This window comes from Perna viridis, chromosome 15 (genome assembly GCF_037379345.1).
Source record: "Perna viridis isolate PV_CMFRI_1.1 ecotype Kerala chromosome 15, ASM3737934v1, whole genome shotgun sequence".
Lineage (NCBI taxonomy): Eukaryota > Metazoa > Mollusca > Bivalvia > Mytilida > Mytilidae > Perna > Perna viridis.
In genome coordinates, this window is record NC_142459.1 from 16,021,551 (window position 1) to 16,037,716 (window position 16,166).

The following is a 16,166-nucleotide window of genomic DNA, read 5'->3' on the forward strand; positions in this document are numbered from 1 at the left end:
GAGCTAGGGCTTGAGAAGAACAAAGGTATTTTCCTCCGGACGTTTATACTGAGCATGCTCTACGCATGATCATCGGATATCACACAGTTTGCACAAAAGTGTATATTACTTTTGGTAACGTCATGAGTTTGGTTCACAGAGAAAAATATCATCAAACGACCCAGAACTACAGAACACAAAGAATTATTTATTCAAATACCGAAAACAATATTTAAGTTTTACTTTATTTTAGACATGTTCATAAGAGATCAACATATAAATTCCGAAAAATTCAAAATACTCAATGAAAAGTAGAAATATTTCTTCAATCATTTATGTATAATTTTGATGTTATATCGTGATATCGTGATATCCACTTTTAAATATTTTTACGACAAATTTCACCAATTGTATATGTTCTGTATTATGATGTCCGAAAATGCGACAAAGGTTTGAAATGGACCTAATGATCTTTGATGGTTTATTTATATATGTATAAGTACATTAGCTTTTCGGAAAGAGTAACCAAGGGAACCTAGGTTATAGCGGTAACCAAAAGAATGTAATCCAGGGACAAAGACCAGACATGGACCACAACCAAGAAGATAAAGTAACTAAAATTATACATACAAAGTAACAAAAGCAAATGAGCAACTTGGACTCCACTTAAAACTGGGAGCACCAGTAGAGTAGGTGTCCTCTGATTTTCTTGAAACACCCGCCGAGTTGCTCATAAAAAAGTGAAGTCCGGGGTATACAAACGAGGAAATGAAAACTATGACCCGCTGAATAAATCAGTTTTCATGGTGCAGATGGATACACCATGAGGATCCACGAGTTCATGATGACGACCATAAAACTTCTGTAGTGATGACGTCAATCTTGTAGCAACAAAACGCTGTTACAGAAGCCTATTTGTTAGAGTTCTAGCGCGATACAAAAAGTCTGCGTTGTTTCGGCAAGCTCTGGCATAACGTATGGGTTGTGATATGAACACTCCATAGGCAGGTTATTATGGCCAACCTTATCTTGGAAAAGATATTTAATTATATTTAATTATCGAAACGAGCGATTATTTCCCGAGACTGGTTTGGCTCAATCGCACATATACAAGTTTACGCAAATGAAGCTGCCATTATTCCGTTTTTTCATCTGCTGCAAATTAAGTACTTGTCACACCAAAAGGAAAATCTAGGCGCCTGAATTGTTCAGATATGTTGGGTTCATCATTATTTAACTATGAGTGTCTAAAATATTAGTTCTACAATGTCAGTATGCTGTGAATAAGAATTCTGTTTGATACTGACATCAGTTTTCTAGGGGTAGGAGTAATATTTTTTTACATTTTTGGAAAAGCCTTTTTTAAAAATTAGTTTTCCGTGGTTCATGTATGTAGAAAATTCAATTATCTATTCAATGATACCACATTTGAGACGTTGTAGTCGAGTAATAACTTGTAGAGTCGAATTTATGTGACTTTTGACCGAAAAATCGAAAATCCAAACTTTTCGCATTTATTGATACATTCTGACTACTAAAATCGCCAAAATTCATCAAATGAACCCTAGAAGTATCAACTATGATAATACGAAACAGAAAATACCAAATAAGTCATTTTTGACTGAAACATTAATATACTAAGGGTTTTGACATTGAAAAATATGTCGATTTAAGCTACATTTCGGCGGGGTAGGGGTACACATTTTTTTACCGAAAAAACCTTGGTATTACTTTCTTGGTACATGTACCTTTGTAAATTTGAGACATTGGGCTACATGTTGATACATACATATATCAGTTTACTTCTTTATGTAGAAAGAAGACGTTCGTAGAATCAAACAACTTTAAAAATTGATTTTTGCCTCAAAAAGGTATAAATAGTAGCCAAAAAATACAAAAATGCTTGACTAATTTTCGGCGACAAAAATAATCGTAAATGGGAGGTATAAGGGTACCTGAAAATCATATTTTGGTTAATGAGTAGGGATGCACGGGGGTTATCTCAGGCCACGTACTATTACATTCATATTTATAGCAGAAACCTATTTCACAGGTTATACCACCAGGTATCAGAATGAAGTATGTTTTCCTCCATGCTATTCTATTGCCGATGACTATCTGTGCTCAACTTGAGCGTTTCATCAGTAAGTATTATCGATCTCTCTTGATAGGAGAGATTTATCAGTAAGTATTTTCGATCTCTCTCCAAGGAGTGTTTCATCAATAAGTATTGTCGATCTCTCTCTTTTATCAGTAAGTGTTGTCAACCTTTCTCCACAGGAGCATTTCATCAATTAGTATTGTCGATCTCTCTCCACAAGAGCGTTTCTTCAGTAAGAATGTCAATATCTCTCCACAGGTGCGTTTCGTCAGTAAGTATTGTCAATCTATCTCCACGGGAGCATTTCCACAGTAAGTATTGTTGATCTTTCTCTACGGAAGCATTTCATCTTTAAACATTGTCGATCTCTCTCAGCAAGAGCGTTTCATCAGTAAGTGTGGTCGATCTTTCTCCACAGGAGCATTTCATCAGCAAGTGTTGTCCATCTCTCTCCACAGGAGCGATTTATCAGTGCGTATTGCCGATCGCTCTCCACAGGAGCTTTTCTTTAGTAAGTATAGTTAATTTTTCTCCACAGGAGTAATTCCACAGTATGTATTGTCAATCTCCCTCATTGGGAACATTTTACCATTAAGTATTGTCGATCTCTTTCAACAAGAGAATTTCAATAGTAATTATTGTCGATCTCTGTCGATTTACACAGAAGCGATGTTTCAGGATGAAGTAAAGATTATCTCCACAGGACCCCCTTTTATACTTTCGTTATCTTCCCTATATCAGATTGATCCAATGGAACAGTGTTGCATTTCTGAGACTTTTGTATAATATTGATTTGTTGTGATATGTATCTTTAATTTGATCCTCTTTCCTACATAATGATACCTAAAGGAGCTGTAACGTACTACCATGCATCTTGTACTAAGTTACAGCCCTAGAATAATTACGGGAGTTCGTGTTCCGTGGAGGGAACGACAAAAATTTTGACAGATCTAATATCGTTGAGAATTTTTCAGACACTTCTATACTTACGTCATCTTCCAAGTATTAATTTGATCGGATGGAGCATTGCAGCAAATAGTGTCGTCACATTAACCAGTCATATCGTTTAGAAGCCCACAATGATAAACCGATGATATTAGCCAAATGCCCACATTCCTGAACGTGGGCCTATAATTCCAACAAGTGGGACAGTTATATATAAACTGTGGATCGGCTTTCTAAAGTCAATCCTGGTAGAATTATTTCCGAGAGCAGTTGGAACTGTTGAACTCGAATTTGACCACTGCTACCAGCTCGCCAGGACAATAACAACCGTGGTACGCCCCGTATATTTAGTAGTACATATTTTTACTGCGACCTGACCTTTACATAAGCATTAGAACCTAACAGCCCGTATAATATTTTGCGGGGACCTCCGCTTATACTCTGGCGTTCAGTGTTAGAGTTTTAACATTATATATTGTATGTATAAATTATTCACTCCGGAGAGGTTAATAAATGTTCTTTATAGGTTGAAATTCTGTTGAGTTGTGTGTTAAGAACAAATATATGAAAATACCTTCAAAGGCCATGCTACCAGTGAAATACCACTTTATTATACACTTGCACTTTGAATATACCTACCAATATATATATATATATATAAAATAGTAGTATGGTATTCGTTTATTTATTTTTTTGAAATCGTTTTCAGTGCACAGACCAATATTTTTTTTTCAATTTTCACTTTTCTGACCAATACTACACCATATGGATCTGTATATACGTTTTCATACTACTTTATAGATAAGTCAACGTTGCATAACGCTGCAAACGTTATCATAGGCACGACATGACATTATGTTAAATATTGTTTGTCAGTTGGAAAACTTCAAGTCGACTTACACCTTAATAGTGTCGTGGAAATAGTCGATAGATTTACTTACTCTGGAATGGGACAGACTGACTGTGTCACTGCGTGTAACACAGCCGTTTCTGTCTCAGGTATTGATACCGTCCGAACCCCTCTCTGTGAATCTGCTTGCAATGAATAAGAATTTTCGTGCTAACTATTCATTATTTAATACGTCCTTTGAACCTATGAAATTATTGAGTACATTTATTTTTTAATGAACCATATTGGAAGGACGTGTATACTCACAAACAGTTAAATACACAAGAAGCAAATGACAAAAAGGGGAGGGGTAACTCCAATATCTCAAATCAAAATGCACGTTAAAAGAAATGAACAACTTATGTTGTCCTTTGAAATAATAGATGTGAGGGTTGATGTAGCCTCTCCGAATATTATTTAGATGGTTAGAAGATAGTTACATTTTATAAATATTGTACATGTATAATGTAAACAAAAGCCTCAAAAGGCTGGTTGGTGAAAATTGCATATTATATATGATTGATTGATTGATTGATTGTTGGTGTTTCACGCCCAAGCAGCCATATTCCATCAATATCTGGGCATTTAACATGCAATGAATGACAAAATGGACATGATATGTCGTTGAAATGGAAAATAGGATAGGACACAAGGATAATAGGGTCGACGAATTTCAATTGCCACTGGAAATTTGGAGAGTTGGGATGGGTCGGAGAATATAGCTTCCTGTAGCGAAGCCAAGGCTCTTTCTTCTGTCGAATTCCACAGCAGGGTTCTTGAACGTTGCATGTAGCGTGACCGGGGTGCATATTCCACTACCTGGGGCACACACAACTCAATTGCTTTGTAGGCAGAGAACCCTAGCCCCGGCCATGGTTTTAAGCACTGTCGCTCTTTTCTTAGCGCTGCTGTGGGCCAATTCTTTTGATACCCAGACCCGCATGGGGCTAAAAAATATAAGAAAACCATACTTTTATAATATATTTAGCCACATATATTTCTCATATGATTTATTTTTTATTTCTTTTCATTAATTAATTAGTTTGTAAAAAACATATGTTTTTACAAGGTAGTCCTAAACATATTAAAAAACATATATATTACTATTTTTTCTGTGTTAACTGAACACTTTTTACAATCGAACAAACTAAAAAGTCCAACGTGCGTTTGTTTTATACAGATTTTCTTGTATTTGTATGAGCTTTTATTGAACAATGATACACCGTGTTCACTACAGGTGCAAAGAAATTATTCTATATACATTTAAATATTTTTCATTGCTGTCTTTTTTTTTCAAAGTCCTTAGCAAGGTCAGATAGGCCTGAATGAAGAATAAAATATTTTTTCGTATCAATATAAGTTGTAGCTATCATCGGACCAACTAAAATTGGCGTGTTATGTATATATAGTTAATTTCAGAAGTAACACAGATTCTGATAAGATAAACAAAATTCGTTATCATTTCATATACCAAATTTTGTAATAACTGTGACGTCATTAATCTGTTTTAATGATTCACTCTTTGAATTTTAAAATAGAAGTTAAATTATCAGGATAACTGGTAATGCATCTTTGGTCTATGAAGAAATAACCTCAAATACGTAGTGCACACTAAATAACCTTCGTAAAAATACAACAGGCATTCCTTAGTTGATACTCACTTCGAAGTTCCATCATTAGAGCTTAAAAAACTAATTCTCTCGTGCAATGCGAGCAAAAAAGTCTAGAGTCGCTCTTTCCATATTGTACGGATTGGGTAGATGTATTTTAATTCAACAATTTATTCTTACATAATTTAAGATTAAAAGACACAGGCAACCTTTTCGATAACGAATAGAAGGAATCAAGCCCACAAATGTTCTCTTATCATTGTAAAATCCAACTGGTTGCATATATCCGGATTCTGATAAAAAATGAAAGGAAAATGTGTGTGGTACATTATCTTACACAGAAATGATCACTACATTTCAGTGGTCAACCGGTCTATCAGTCAACCTTTATATCATTATCTTACAATCAGAACAAATATCCTTAAACTTAAATTGTGCACTGTTATCACACTATAAAAAGATTGCTATAAACTTTACTGTGTGTTAATTTTGCGATCTTTTTTAATCCAAATAACACAAGGAAGTTTTTTTCACTAATGTTACTTCGTGTTTCTTTTGTGTTTCCAATAAGAGATTTTTAAGCTGTGCAAAAATATGAGATACATGACATACATATGTACACACTTACACTCAGGCTCCGTATTAACACCACAAAAGGGGAATGTATTTCTCAAAAAGAATATATTAATAATTGACCCTACCAAACAAGTTCGTACAAGTTAAAAAACAGAAGGGTGTCAAGTAATATCAAACGAAGCGACACACTATATACGTTCCAAACTAAATGCATTTATATCGTGTATAAAATCACATTGTGGTACCAACATCAATGGGTAGGTTATTGTTAGAAGTTGAGGATAACTGCATGAATCCTTGCTAAGATTATTATCGATATCTGTCACAACTCTTATTTTAATAACAAAAAAGATTTTTTTTTTAAATATTTTCCTTTTCCTTTTAATTGTTTACAAAAATAGATAAATAAAAATGCTTTCCTTGATTTCAATGTCATACCTTATAAGTCTGAATTATACAGGTTGGGATTTAGTCCTTTCTAGGTCATTTGGATTAACACACGCGAAAAACATGACCGGCTTTAACTATCGATAGTTTTTTTTTAAACAAATCACTCTTAATACTGAAATTTTAATACAGATATGCGTCTAATAAAGATCTGAAGTCTACAATTAGTCTGTATTGCGAATGTGCAAACGGAAATGACACTCAGTTACTCCAACGTTTAAAACAAAATACCAATTCAACTTCTTTCGCATGCCCATTTAAAACAATGTTAATTTATATAATAGTTCTGTTATTAACAAAAAGGCGTATTTCAGTGAAAATCTGCGGAGGCATAAACTGTACTCATTTACCCAGAGAGGCAATGCTGTCATTGATTGTCTTTTCAATGGTGCGTTAAATATAGAACATGAACCAGACCTGTACATCACGCTTTTGATTAGGATGTGTATAAATAACAGATTTTATTTCTTTTAATCAGTGCTGGACTGTTCGCAAGGATCATCAGGTAAATTTTTGGATTGTTTAGGACTTATTGTTATAATATTTCGTCTTAAGATGTGAATTCCTTAAATGCAAAAACATCTGCATTGAATGCGATTACTATTTGTGAACAAAAATGTTTAAAGTAACAAAAGGTCTATTTTGGTCTTTCTATGCGTTGTAGTAACTATTAAATTTGAATATAGCCCTGCCTTAAAACTAGACCGGAAATTCATCATATCTCAATATAATCAAAGTAGCTGTTCAAACACATTGGTTTGACCTTAAACAACTCTTCCTCATAAAATTTCTATGAGGCCTACTGAAAATTTTCCAATCAACAAAAAAATTCTGCCGCGTGTTAAGAGCTTTACTTTAATATCAAATTTAATGACTTGACTAAATGATTAGTTCTATAACAAATCGGTTGACCAAAAGCCTGTCACAGATCGGTTTAAGGTTGAATCATCAGTAATTCTAGTATTGTTTAATGAGATAAACCATACTCTCCAGATTATTGTAATTAATGAGCAGACTCGGAATGTACATCCACGGTGTCAACACTTTTCCGTACAAAATTCTACAGTAGTGGAAAGAAAACTATTGCATTTTAATTAAAATGCAAATGAACGCACCAAGAATGTTCAGACAGGGTTCAATTCTAATTTATCGTTGGATTAAGGTAACAGTCCATTTTAAATTGAGGTACTGTCTATTCTAAAGTAATTCAAGGTGTACACAATCCATTGTACAAATATTTTTTCCTGTGCTTTTCTTCAACATACGATGGCCCTCCCAGTTTTGAAATGTTAAAACCATACATTCATCTCCCACTAAAATAAAAATAAAGACAGTACCTCCTGCAAAATCCGAATTTTATACACAATCTGTATGATTTTATCTCAAAATTGTTAAAACCAAACTAAGACCGGTTTTTAAGGTCAGACACAGTTTTTGACTTAAAAATAAAAGTGATTTTTTTAGTATTTGACTGGCATTTATCACCTCGTGTCTGATGTTCATAAAGACTGCTACTTTATTTCAACGAAAATTTATAAATTGCAGGTATCAAAATGAAATATCTATTCCTCCTCGCCGTTTTGTTGCCGATGGTTCTCGGTGCACCACAGGAGCGTTTCCTTAGTAAGTATTGTCCGACATGTTTTTGATTAAAAAAAACAAACGATTTTGTATACAAATTGGCTTCTGTGTTATACCACTCATGCAAATAAAAGTAAAATGATTTAATTTTAAAAGGAGCATGCATTCAGATTGAATAAAGATTTTTGTCCATTGTCTCATAGACCCAATTATGTATATGACTGTGACGTCAAAAACATTTTTCAATGGTTTACTCGTTGAAAATTGTTACTAAAATTAAATTATAAGAAATTACTGTTAATTTTTTTGATCTAATCGAAATAACATCAATGCTAGTGGTGAAAACAACCTGCATAGCAGATTATTCCGTGCGCAACATTAATTAATGACTAATACCATGCTGAATAAACATCAGATAGTTTAACTAAAATCATTAAACATTTTTGAAAGTTGGAAAACTCCAAATCGACTTACATCTTGATAAAGTCATAGAAATAGTCGAAGGATTCGCTCACTCTGGAATGGGACAGACAGCCTGTGTCACTGCCTGTGGTGCAGCTGTTTCTGCCACAGGTATTGGTGCCATCCTTACCCCTCTCTGTGGATCTGCATGTCATGCGTAAGTACTTGATATTATCTAAAGCTAAATTTCACAAGAAAATGTGTCTTAGTGAAATACAATATTTCGAGTGAACTTTTGATGATTTCAAAATTGTTTGTAAACAGCTCTAAAATTCTATAAAATTTCACGTTTAAACCATTTCCATCTTTAACAACCTATTGTATAATTTCATACTTCTCTCTTGAAAAGTTAATGTTTATGCATATAAAAACTTCCATCGCCATTTCGCACTTTGTTTCCTTCATATAAACCATTGAATGGAAAATTCACATTTAACAAGATAACTGTAATACTATATTGCAAAATATTTTTCATAACGAATCTTTAAGTGTTGAATATACCGGTTAATGTAAATGTGTTTGGTAAGATTTAGACCGTTCTTCGTACAAGAATTTCAGTTTTCATTCAAGGATTGCAATAATAAAAATTTTGTCAATTGAAAAATAACATAATTTGTATTGTTTCCAATTATTATAAATTAATTTTAAAACATATTTTTATCTTTAAACATGAAAAAAAGTAACTCTGAATTCAACTGAATAGGGGCGTGTCAGCATTTTTCTTATCCATTGAGATATAACAAAATTATTTAAACCAATCAGATTACAGTATTTATCTAAAATTAATTTATTCAACATTAGCTATCACTATTTGAAGCTTTTTGGATTTTTTTTCCAAATACTGACATTCTGCATCTCATTAAAATATTAATTTGTAAAAATCTGTAAAAATAGATGTATATTACATGAAAACTTAAGTAGCAGTCTTGGTAAGAATCATGAAATATAAAATGTGATATACCCCAAAATAGGCTACATATTTTTTTTTTGTAATTAACTTGCTTTATGGGTCTATACTATGAAATTTATCATTATTCATTCAAATCTGCCTGCTTTTAGGAGATAATCAACATTGAAAATACTATAGATTATATTGTATTCGAGTGGCATTTACTGAGTTATCTCCCCTAATTTTGAAATCTACAGTGCGTTCTACATAATTTTCATCTCCTAAGAACACGGGATATATGAAAAATTGAATATGAATTTCTGGTTACTATGAAAATTCAAACAAAATATGCAAAAATAAAAATATGTAGGCTTTTTTCCCATGAATCACATTTTGCATGATTCTTAGCTGGAGTGCTACTTAAATTGTGTGTGTTTAAACCGAAGCACAACCGGTTTAAATATTCAATTGCCATTTAAACGCTGTTACAGCTATAGTATTTTACATAATAAGCTTCTTCTATTTCAGTGTACTTGCCAAACTTCGATAAGCAACTGTTTTCGAGTTACATCGATTGGACATCTACACATTGATGATTGTAGTAATAAAAAACAAATCGTTAATCTATGCATTGCTTCTCCGAAATACTTATTACACACTACCAACGTTATTGATGTTAACTTAAATGTCAGTCTCTATAAGAATCACGCAGTAGGTGAAACATGGTATGAAAACAAAACGATACAATTTTGAAAGTTTAATATGACTATTTGCACCATCAAAATCAAGAAAAAAAGACCAGATCTTCCTTTCACCTTGGTAAAAAGAGTTATAATGTATTGAAAAGCACCGAAAATAAACATTTCAGTAGATAACTCGGTCAAAACATTTTATTAAAAAGCTTCTAAGCAACCCCAGTGATGCTGAGATCAAAATGTGATCTTTTTTTCAAATAGAGATAACTTCCTTGAATATTTATTATTATTATTACATTTTTTGTTAGGCCTTCGTGTCTTGTACCAGATATATTATTGTGTTTGACAAGAAATATTTGGTAAAGTACAAATGCATTAACAAGTACTAGTATATTTTGTGGCATTTTATACTATTTACATTTAGTACAAAAACATGTACCTAATTCCTTTCAAAATTCTCACTAGAATGGACTCTTTAATCACATGCTATAACATTTCAGACAAAAAAGTGTATAGAATAGACAGTCAATTTCTGTGATTTGTTTGGTTGCATATTAAGGACGAAAATCTAGGATAAGGGACATAACCCTTGAAATTAATGATATGTTTGTATTATATTCAATTTCACTAAAGCCTATCAAGCTTTCATTTGAAATAGAATGAATTCAATCCAAGTTATTTTGATCCTTACCGGAGATTGTTGTAAAATGCTGAATACTATCATTCCAATGATTTGTAAGAGTTATATTCCTAACCCTAAGTCTAACCTCTTAAACCGAACAATATTAGAACAAAACGACACCAGAAACAACTAAATGTGAGTCTGTGAGTTCCTTTATATGTTAAATGATTATATTCAATAATTGTCCTAACAAAACGAGTCAGATTAGTTTCATTACAAAGCAAAACCTATGACATTTAGAACTGGTCACTGAATGAAACCTCGATATTTTGCAAAAATGTTCGAGTAAACAACTTTAAATGGCTATACCTCTGGTGTAAATAATCCTATCAAGCTAAAATATGGCCTTCATCTGTATTTTATGATAATCAAAAACAAAACAGAGTTTGTAGAAGATCCTTCAATGTTTCCTGAAGTTACTATCTTGAATCAGATAATATCTAGTTTGCGCCTGATAATTTGATTCAGTTTGTCTATATTTACATATGCATATCATCATCATCATTTGTTTTTTTTAATACAGTACATTATTTGTGTTTCTCCATTAAACTAACATAGCATCGTCTATAATATAGAACAAAAGTACTTTAACCCCGCTGCATTTATTGCGCCTGTCCCAAGTCAGGAATTTCGGGCCTCTGTGTGTATTGTATCGTTTTTACTTTCAGTTCACTTTTATGTTGCTGGAGTAAATAAGGGCGAATTTTTTGCTGTTCCTGTGAATAATATTGTTTTGGGGACAGGTAACGCACGGCCTGTGGTACGACGGTTTCCTCATTGCTCATTGAAGACCAATTGATGGTCTTGCGTTGACATTTTCATCTTGGTGGGGTCTATGTTTCTTTGGCATATTCACCATATCTCTTCTCGGTATTTAGCATTCGATATCTGACATGTGATTTATATTCTGTTACACTAAAACTAAAATATTACACTGCTGTAACAAATAGATAGATGTACATTTGTTCTTATTGTCACGAATATGATTTATTAGTGATATATATTTATATATAAAGGAGCCTGGGTTTGGATCTGTGCTGGTTTGTATTGACTGCCAATCATATGATTTCAACCTAAGTTTGGGTTCGATCTCATGAACATGTTAAATTAAGTTTAGTTGTTTTAAACTGTATTGTCAAATTCTCAAAGTGTAAGTTGAGGATAAAGGGGTTTTTTTTGCAAGAGACGCAGTCCGATATTATACAATATTATGTATTTATTTTCATTTATTTGTTTACAGTCAGTAATAATAAACAAGAGTAAGACATAAAATTAAAGAAATGCTTACTTTTCCGGGTCAATGAACGTGACATCCGCAATGTGTGGGAATGGCTTGAAAGTGCGCTAGCTATTTTGTACTGTATGTTTTTTTTTATCTTCAATCGTATTGTTAACTTTACTATATCATGACGTTTACATTGTATATGTGGACCATTTGCCCGAACATGTAACTCTAGCGTGAACCCATCATTGAACATTCTAGTTCAACAATAGTACTTCATGAGTTTACATACTATAACATGGATCTTGTTTGTACTAATTTGGACGGCCGTTATCATAACATTCCAAGATCATGTCACGTTCTTAAACCCATTTCATCTGCTGTCCACTATAAATATTCTTATCGTCAATGTATTGACCATTCCTGACACATTATCCGCTGAAAAAGGCAAGTATTTATATAGTAAATGAAAAATTTTTAATTCAATTTGTTAATTCTACAAATTTTCTCGTGCTTCTATAGAGAAAAATCATGAACTAAACTGATCATTATATATTTTTGTTGCTGCATATGAGTACTGTAAATGTTTATTCTGCATCATTCAAACACATGCCATATTTGACCGTATACTGTCTACCAAAGGGAATACGTTAATGGTTGTTTTATGTCCTTCTTTTTTTCATCTTTTTCAGATTAAATTCCAGTCATGAAGTGTTTAGTTCTCCTCGTTATTTTGTTGCCTGCTATTTTTGCTGCTCCACAAGAACGATTTCTAAGTATGAATAATGTTCTTTCTACTTTTGTAACCAACGTTACGAACAAGCCCATGTAAGACTCGAGCTGATTGTAATTAATCATCCTAAAATATGTTTATAGAATGTATTATCTCTCAAAACCACGAGCACTCTAGAAATAAGCAAATACTCTACGTTAAGAACATTTTTTTTTGCCATACCAATATTAAATAACCAACAAAATAGAGAGTGTGTGTTGAAAATTAAGAAGCGTCCTGATATTCACAAATTCAAAACTCATTGAAGTAACATGAATAGAGTCTGCAAGTCTCGTAGTAGTTTCATTTTCCTTACTTGAGTTTCTGATGTGAAATCCGCAGACCGATCTACATTGTATTGTTTACATCCGGTTCTCGAAACGCTGTATTACAATGCAAAATCTTCAATTTTCGCTTTTTCTTAACACATTTATCATGTGGAAATAGATATTTTTCGTTTTTATTGGTATATTAACTCGAAAATATGTTTTTCTTTCACGCACTGAAATTTTTCCTCTGAAATGACAAATCTTTATGCATTTCATTCGTAGATTAGGACCCATTCTCGTGAAAACATGGAGTCACATAATGAAACTTACATACCATATTTGAGAGAGTAATCAAGGGAACCAAGGTTATAACAGTAATCAAAAGAGTGCAAGCCAGGGAGAATGACGAGACATGGAAAACAGACACACACAACAAAGAACATAAAGTAACTAAAATCATACATTCAAAGTAACAAAAGCAAATGAGCAACTCGGACACCACTAAAAAACTGGGAGCATGGACCAGGTGCACCGGTAGGGAAAGCGTCCTCTGCCTTTCTAAAAACACCCGCGGAGTTGCTCATAAAAAGTCGTCCGAAGTAGACAAACGAGGAAAGGAAAACTATAACCCGTTGAATAAATCAGTTTTCATGGTGCAGATGGATACTCCATAACGATCCACGAGTTAATGATGACGACCATGGAACTTCTGTAGTGATGACTAATCTTGTAGCAACATAATCCTGTTCCAGAAGCTTATTTGTTCTAGCGCGATACAAAAACTCTGCGTAGTTTCGGCAGGCTATGGCATAACGTATGAGTTGTGATATGAACACTACATACGCAGGTGCTGAAGGGATGTTGCCACAGAAGAAAGGAAAGTTGACAATTCTGAATGAAAAGTCATCACGTTTGTCGTGTCGTAAAGTTTGGTCAATAGTTTTTCTTTACCATAGATTTCTAAATGTAGGTGAAGATATAAGGCTGAATTCACATTGTCTGTAGTATCCTTTATCTCAAGTTCTTTGAGAAGCCATGATTGATAACCTCGAATAAATGTTCTTTAAGAGATTAATTGGATTTATTTCAGCGAAATATTTTTGAATACCGTCACCATAATGCGAATTTTATTACTATGAATGATTAGCATTGCTTTGTACTAAATTTCTCAACTGCAAGACAGAACATCCCCATAAACCATATCTCATAAAGCATCCCAACCTCTTTAGATTCCTAAATATTTTTGCTAAGATTTTCCTTACAGAATTTATTCTGCAACCTAAGATTTCTTTCTTGTGTTTTAGTTAATATTTTTGTTTGTTTTTAACTGCTGATTATTTGAGTTTTTTTTTCTATTAGTTGGAAGCTTCCAAATTGACCTTCACCTGGACAAAGTAGTGGATATTGTTGAAGGATTTGCTCACTCTGGGATGGGGCAGACTGCCTGTGTGACTGCTTGTGGAACCGCTGTTTCTGCCACTGGAATTGGAGCCATACTGACACCTTTGTGTCCAACAGCCTGTTCCGAGTGAGTTATATAAATTGATGAATATAACATTTTTCTCTTATGGCACGAACATAACAGAGTTATAGCACTTTGTCAGTTAATAAGTTTGAATGCAGAAATATTTTTCATGACTACATTACCTTATAGTATACGCTTAATGAAGACTAAATAAAATGAAAAATACAGTCTATTATTTAACCTTTGAAATTACAGTATGTTATACTTTATACTAATTATTACATGACAAAATCTTAATCATATGCCGTATCAACCCGAGACTCTACTATCACCCAAAGGGCCACTGGCCCGATCGATGATATAGGCTGAGGGTTGGCATGGCAAGTGATACAAATTTGGAAAGGTCATGTAAATTATTTCATATATTTTAACTGTTCTTCAAGTGTGTTCCGATTTGGGGTGCAACATAGGGATGTGATATAGGGTTATCGATATAGGTTTAAACAATCATTTATAATGCATAATACGTATATTTTAATTTAAATATAAGTTATATATATGTATGGTATACAATGTCTTATGAATTTTGATACAGTGTACACAACTAATAAATGTGACTTTTCTTTTTACAGAGTTCTTAAAAGAGTCAAATAGACTGTGACAAGGGATCAAAGATGTAATTGCAAATATGGAAAAGTAAATAAATGTGATCATTATATGTTATTTCATACAGGCCTTCTGTGCTTATTATTACATGAATTCGCACTTGTCGTTTTGCTCCGAATGACCCCAGATTTGTCTCCGAAAAACCTTTTATTGTCAATGAAACAACGTAGTTTTAAATTGTGACGTCATTAATCTTTAAGCTGAAGGAGAATTCAGTACAAAAGCAACGGGAACATATATATTTATATATTTTTGCCAATGGCGTCCGCAAGTGTAAATATGCCTATTACTATAGCCGTGTACGTGTATTTGAAAAATAAAATATCACAAAGAGTAATCAAGGGAACCAAGGTCATAGCGGTAATCAAAAGAATTTAATCCAGGGACAAAGAACATAAAGTAACTAAAATCATACATACAAAGTAACAAAAGCAAATAAGCAACTCAGACTCCACTAAAAACTGGGAGCATGGGTCAGGTGCAACGGTAGGGTAAGCGTCCTCTGCTTTTCTAAAAAACAAATCAACAATCACTTCATAGTTTATTCCAAAAGAATGTTTTTATATGATCGATTACATTAATTATTTGATACTGGGATGGTATAGTCAAGTAAATTTAAATTTGAAAGCTATAAGTTGTGATATCGCCAAGCTTTTTTAATTACAAAGTCGTCGATTGTCAGAAGTTGTGGCAATAGTTAAAACTGCAAGTAAGTTCGAAACCCATGACTTTAAATGCCCTCATATATATATGTTTAACAAATCGATTTCATATCAGGTATTGAGTTTAAGATAATAAAAAAACTAGCTGTAAAAGTTTTTACATGTTAGAAAAATAACTCAAGCCTCTTTTAAATATAAGTACTCATGTTGTGTATACTGAAAATAAATTTTTATATATTAAAAATGTGATTCTG

The 16,166-nt window shown here is 33.0% G+C and overlaps 1 protein-coding gene and 1 long non-coding RNA gene across 3 annotated transcripts; both read left to right on the plus strand.

Moving 5' to 3' along the window:
- The first annotated feature begins 6,924 nt into the window (after positions 1 to 6,924).
- On the plus strand, positions 6,925 to 10,106 carry LOC148597143 (uncharacterized). The gene is made up of 4 exons (XM_088563856.1): positions 6,925 to 7,052; positions 8,093 to 8,170; positions 8,579 to 8,747; positions 10,008 to 10,106. Exons 2-4 carry the CDS (start codon positions 8,101 to 8,103, stop codon positions 10,027 to 10,029), a joined length of 261 nt encoding a protein of 86 aa, XP_088419982.1. The 5' UTR covers positions 6,925 to 7,052; positions 8,093 to 8,100; the 3' UTR covers positions 10,030 to 10,106.
- A 133-nt stretch (positions 10,107 to 10,239) lies between these two features.
- On the plus strand, positions 10,240 to 15,312 carry LOC148597144 (uncharacterized). 2 transcript variants are annotated; one of them, XR_015919129.1, is made up of 4 exons: positions 10,240 to 12,525; positions 12,771 to 12,854; positions 14,479 to 14,647; positions 15,217 to 15,312. It is a non-coding gene; the product is annotated as an uncharacterized LOC148597144 (long non-coding RNA). The 2 variants fall into 2 exon arrangements; XR_015919128.1 differs by lacking the exon at positions 10,240 to 12,525 and having other exon boundaries at positions 12,532 to 12,854.
- Positions 15,313 to 16,166: the final 854 nt, after the last annotated feature.

Coding starts and splice junctions, on each gene's coding strand:
- LOC148597143 (XM_088563856.1), top strand. CDS start 8,101: ATGAAATATCTATTCCTCCTCGCCGTTTTGTTGCCGATGGTTCTCGGT. Junction 8,171..8,578: donor ACCACAGGAGCGTTTCCTTA/GTAAGTATTGTC, acceptor CATTTTTGAAAG/TTGGAAAACTCCAAATCGAC. Junction 8,748..10,007: donor TGTGGATCTGCATGTCATGC/GTAAGTACTTGA, acceptor CTTCTATTTCAG/TGTACTTGCCAAACTTCGAT.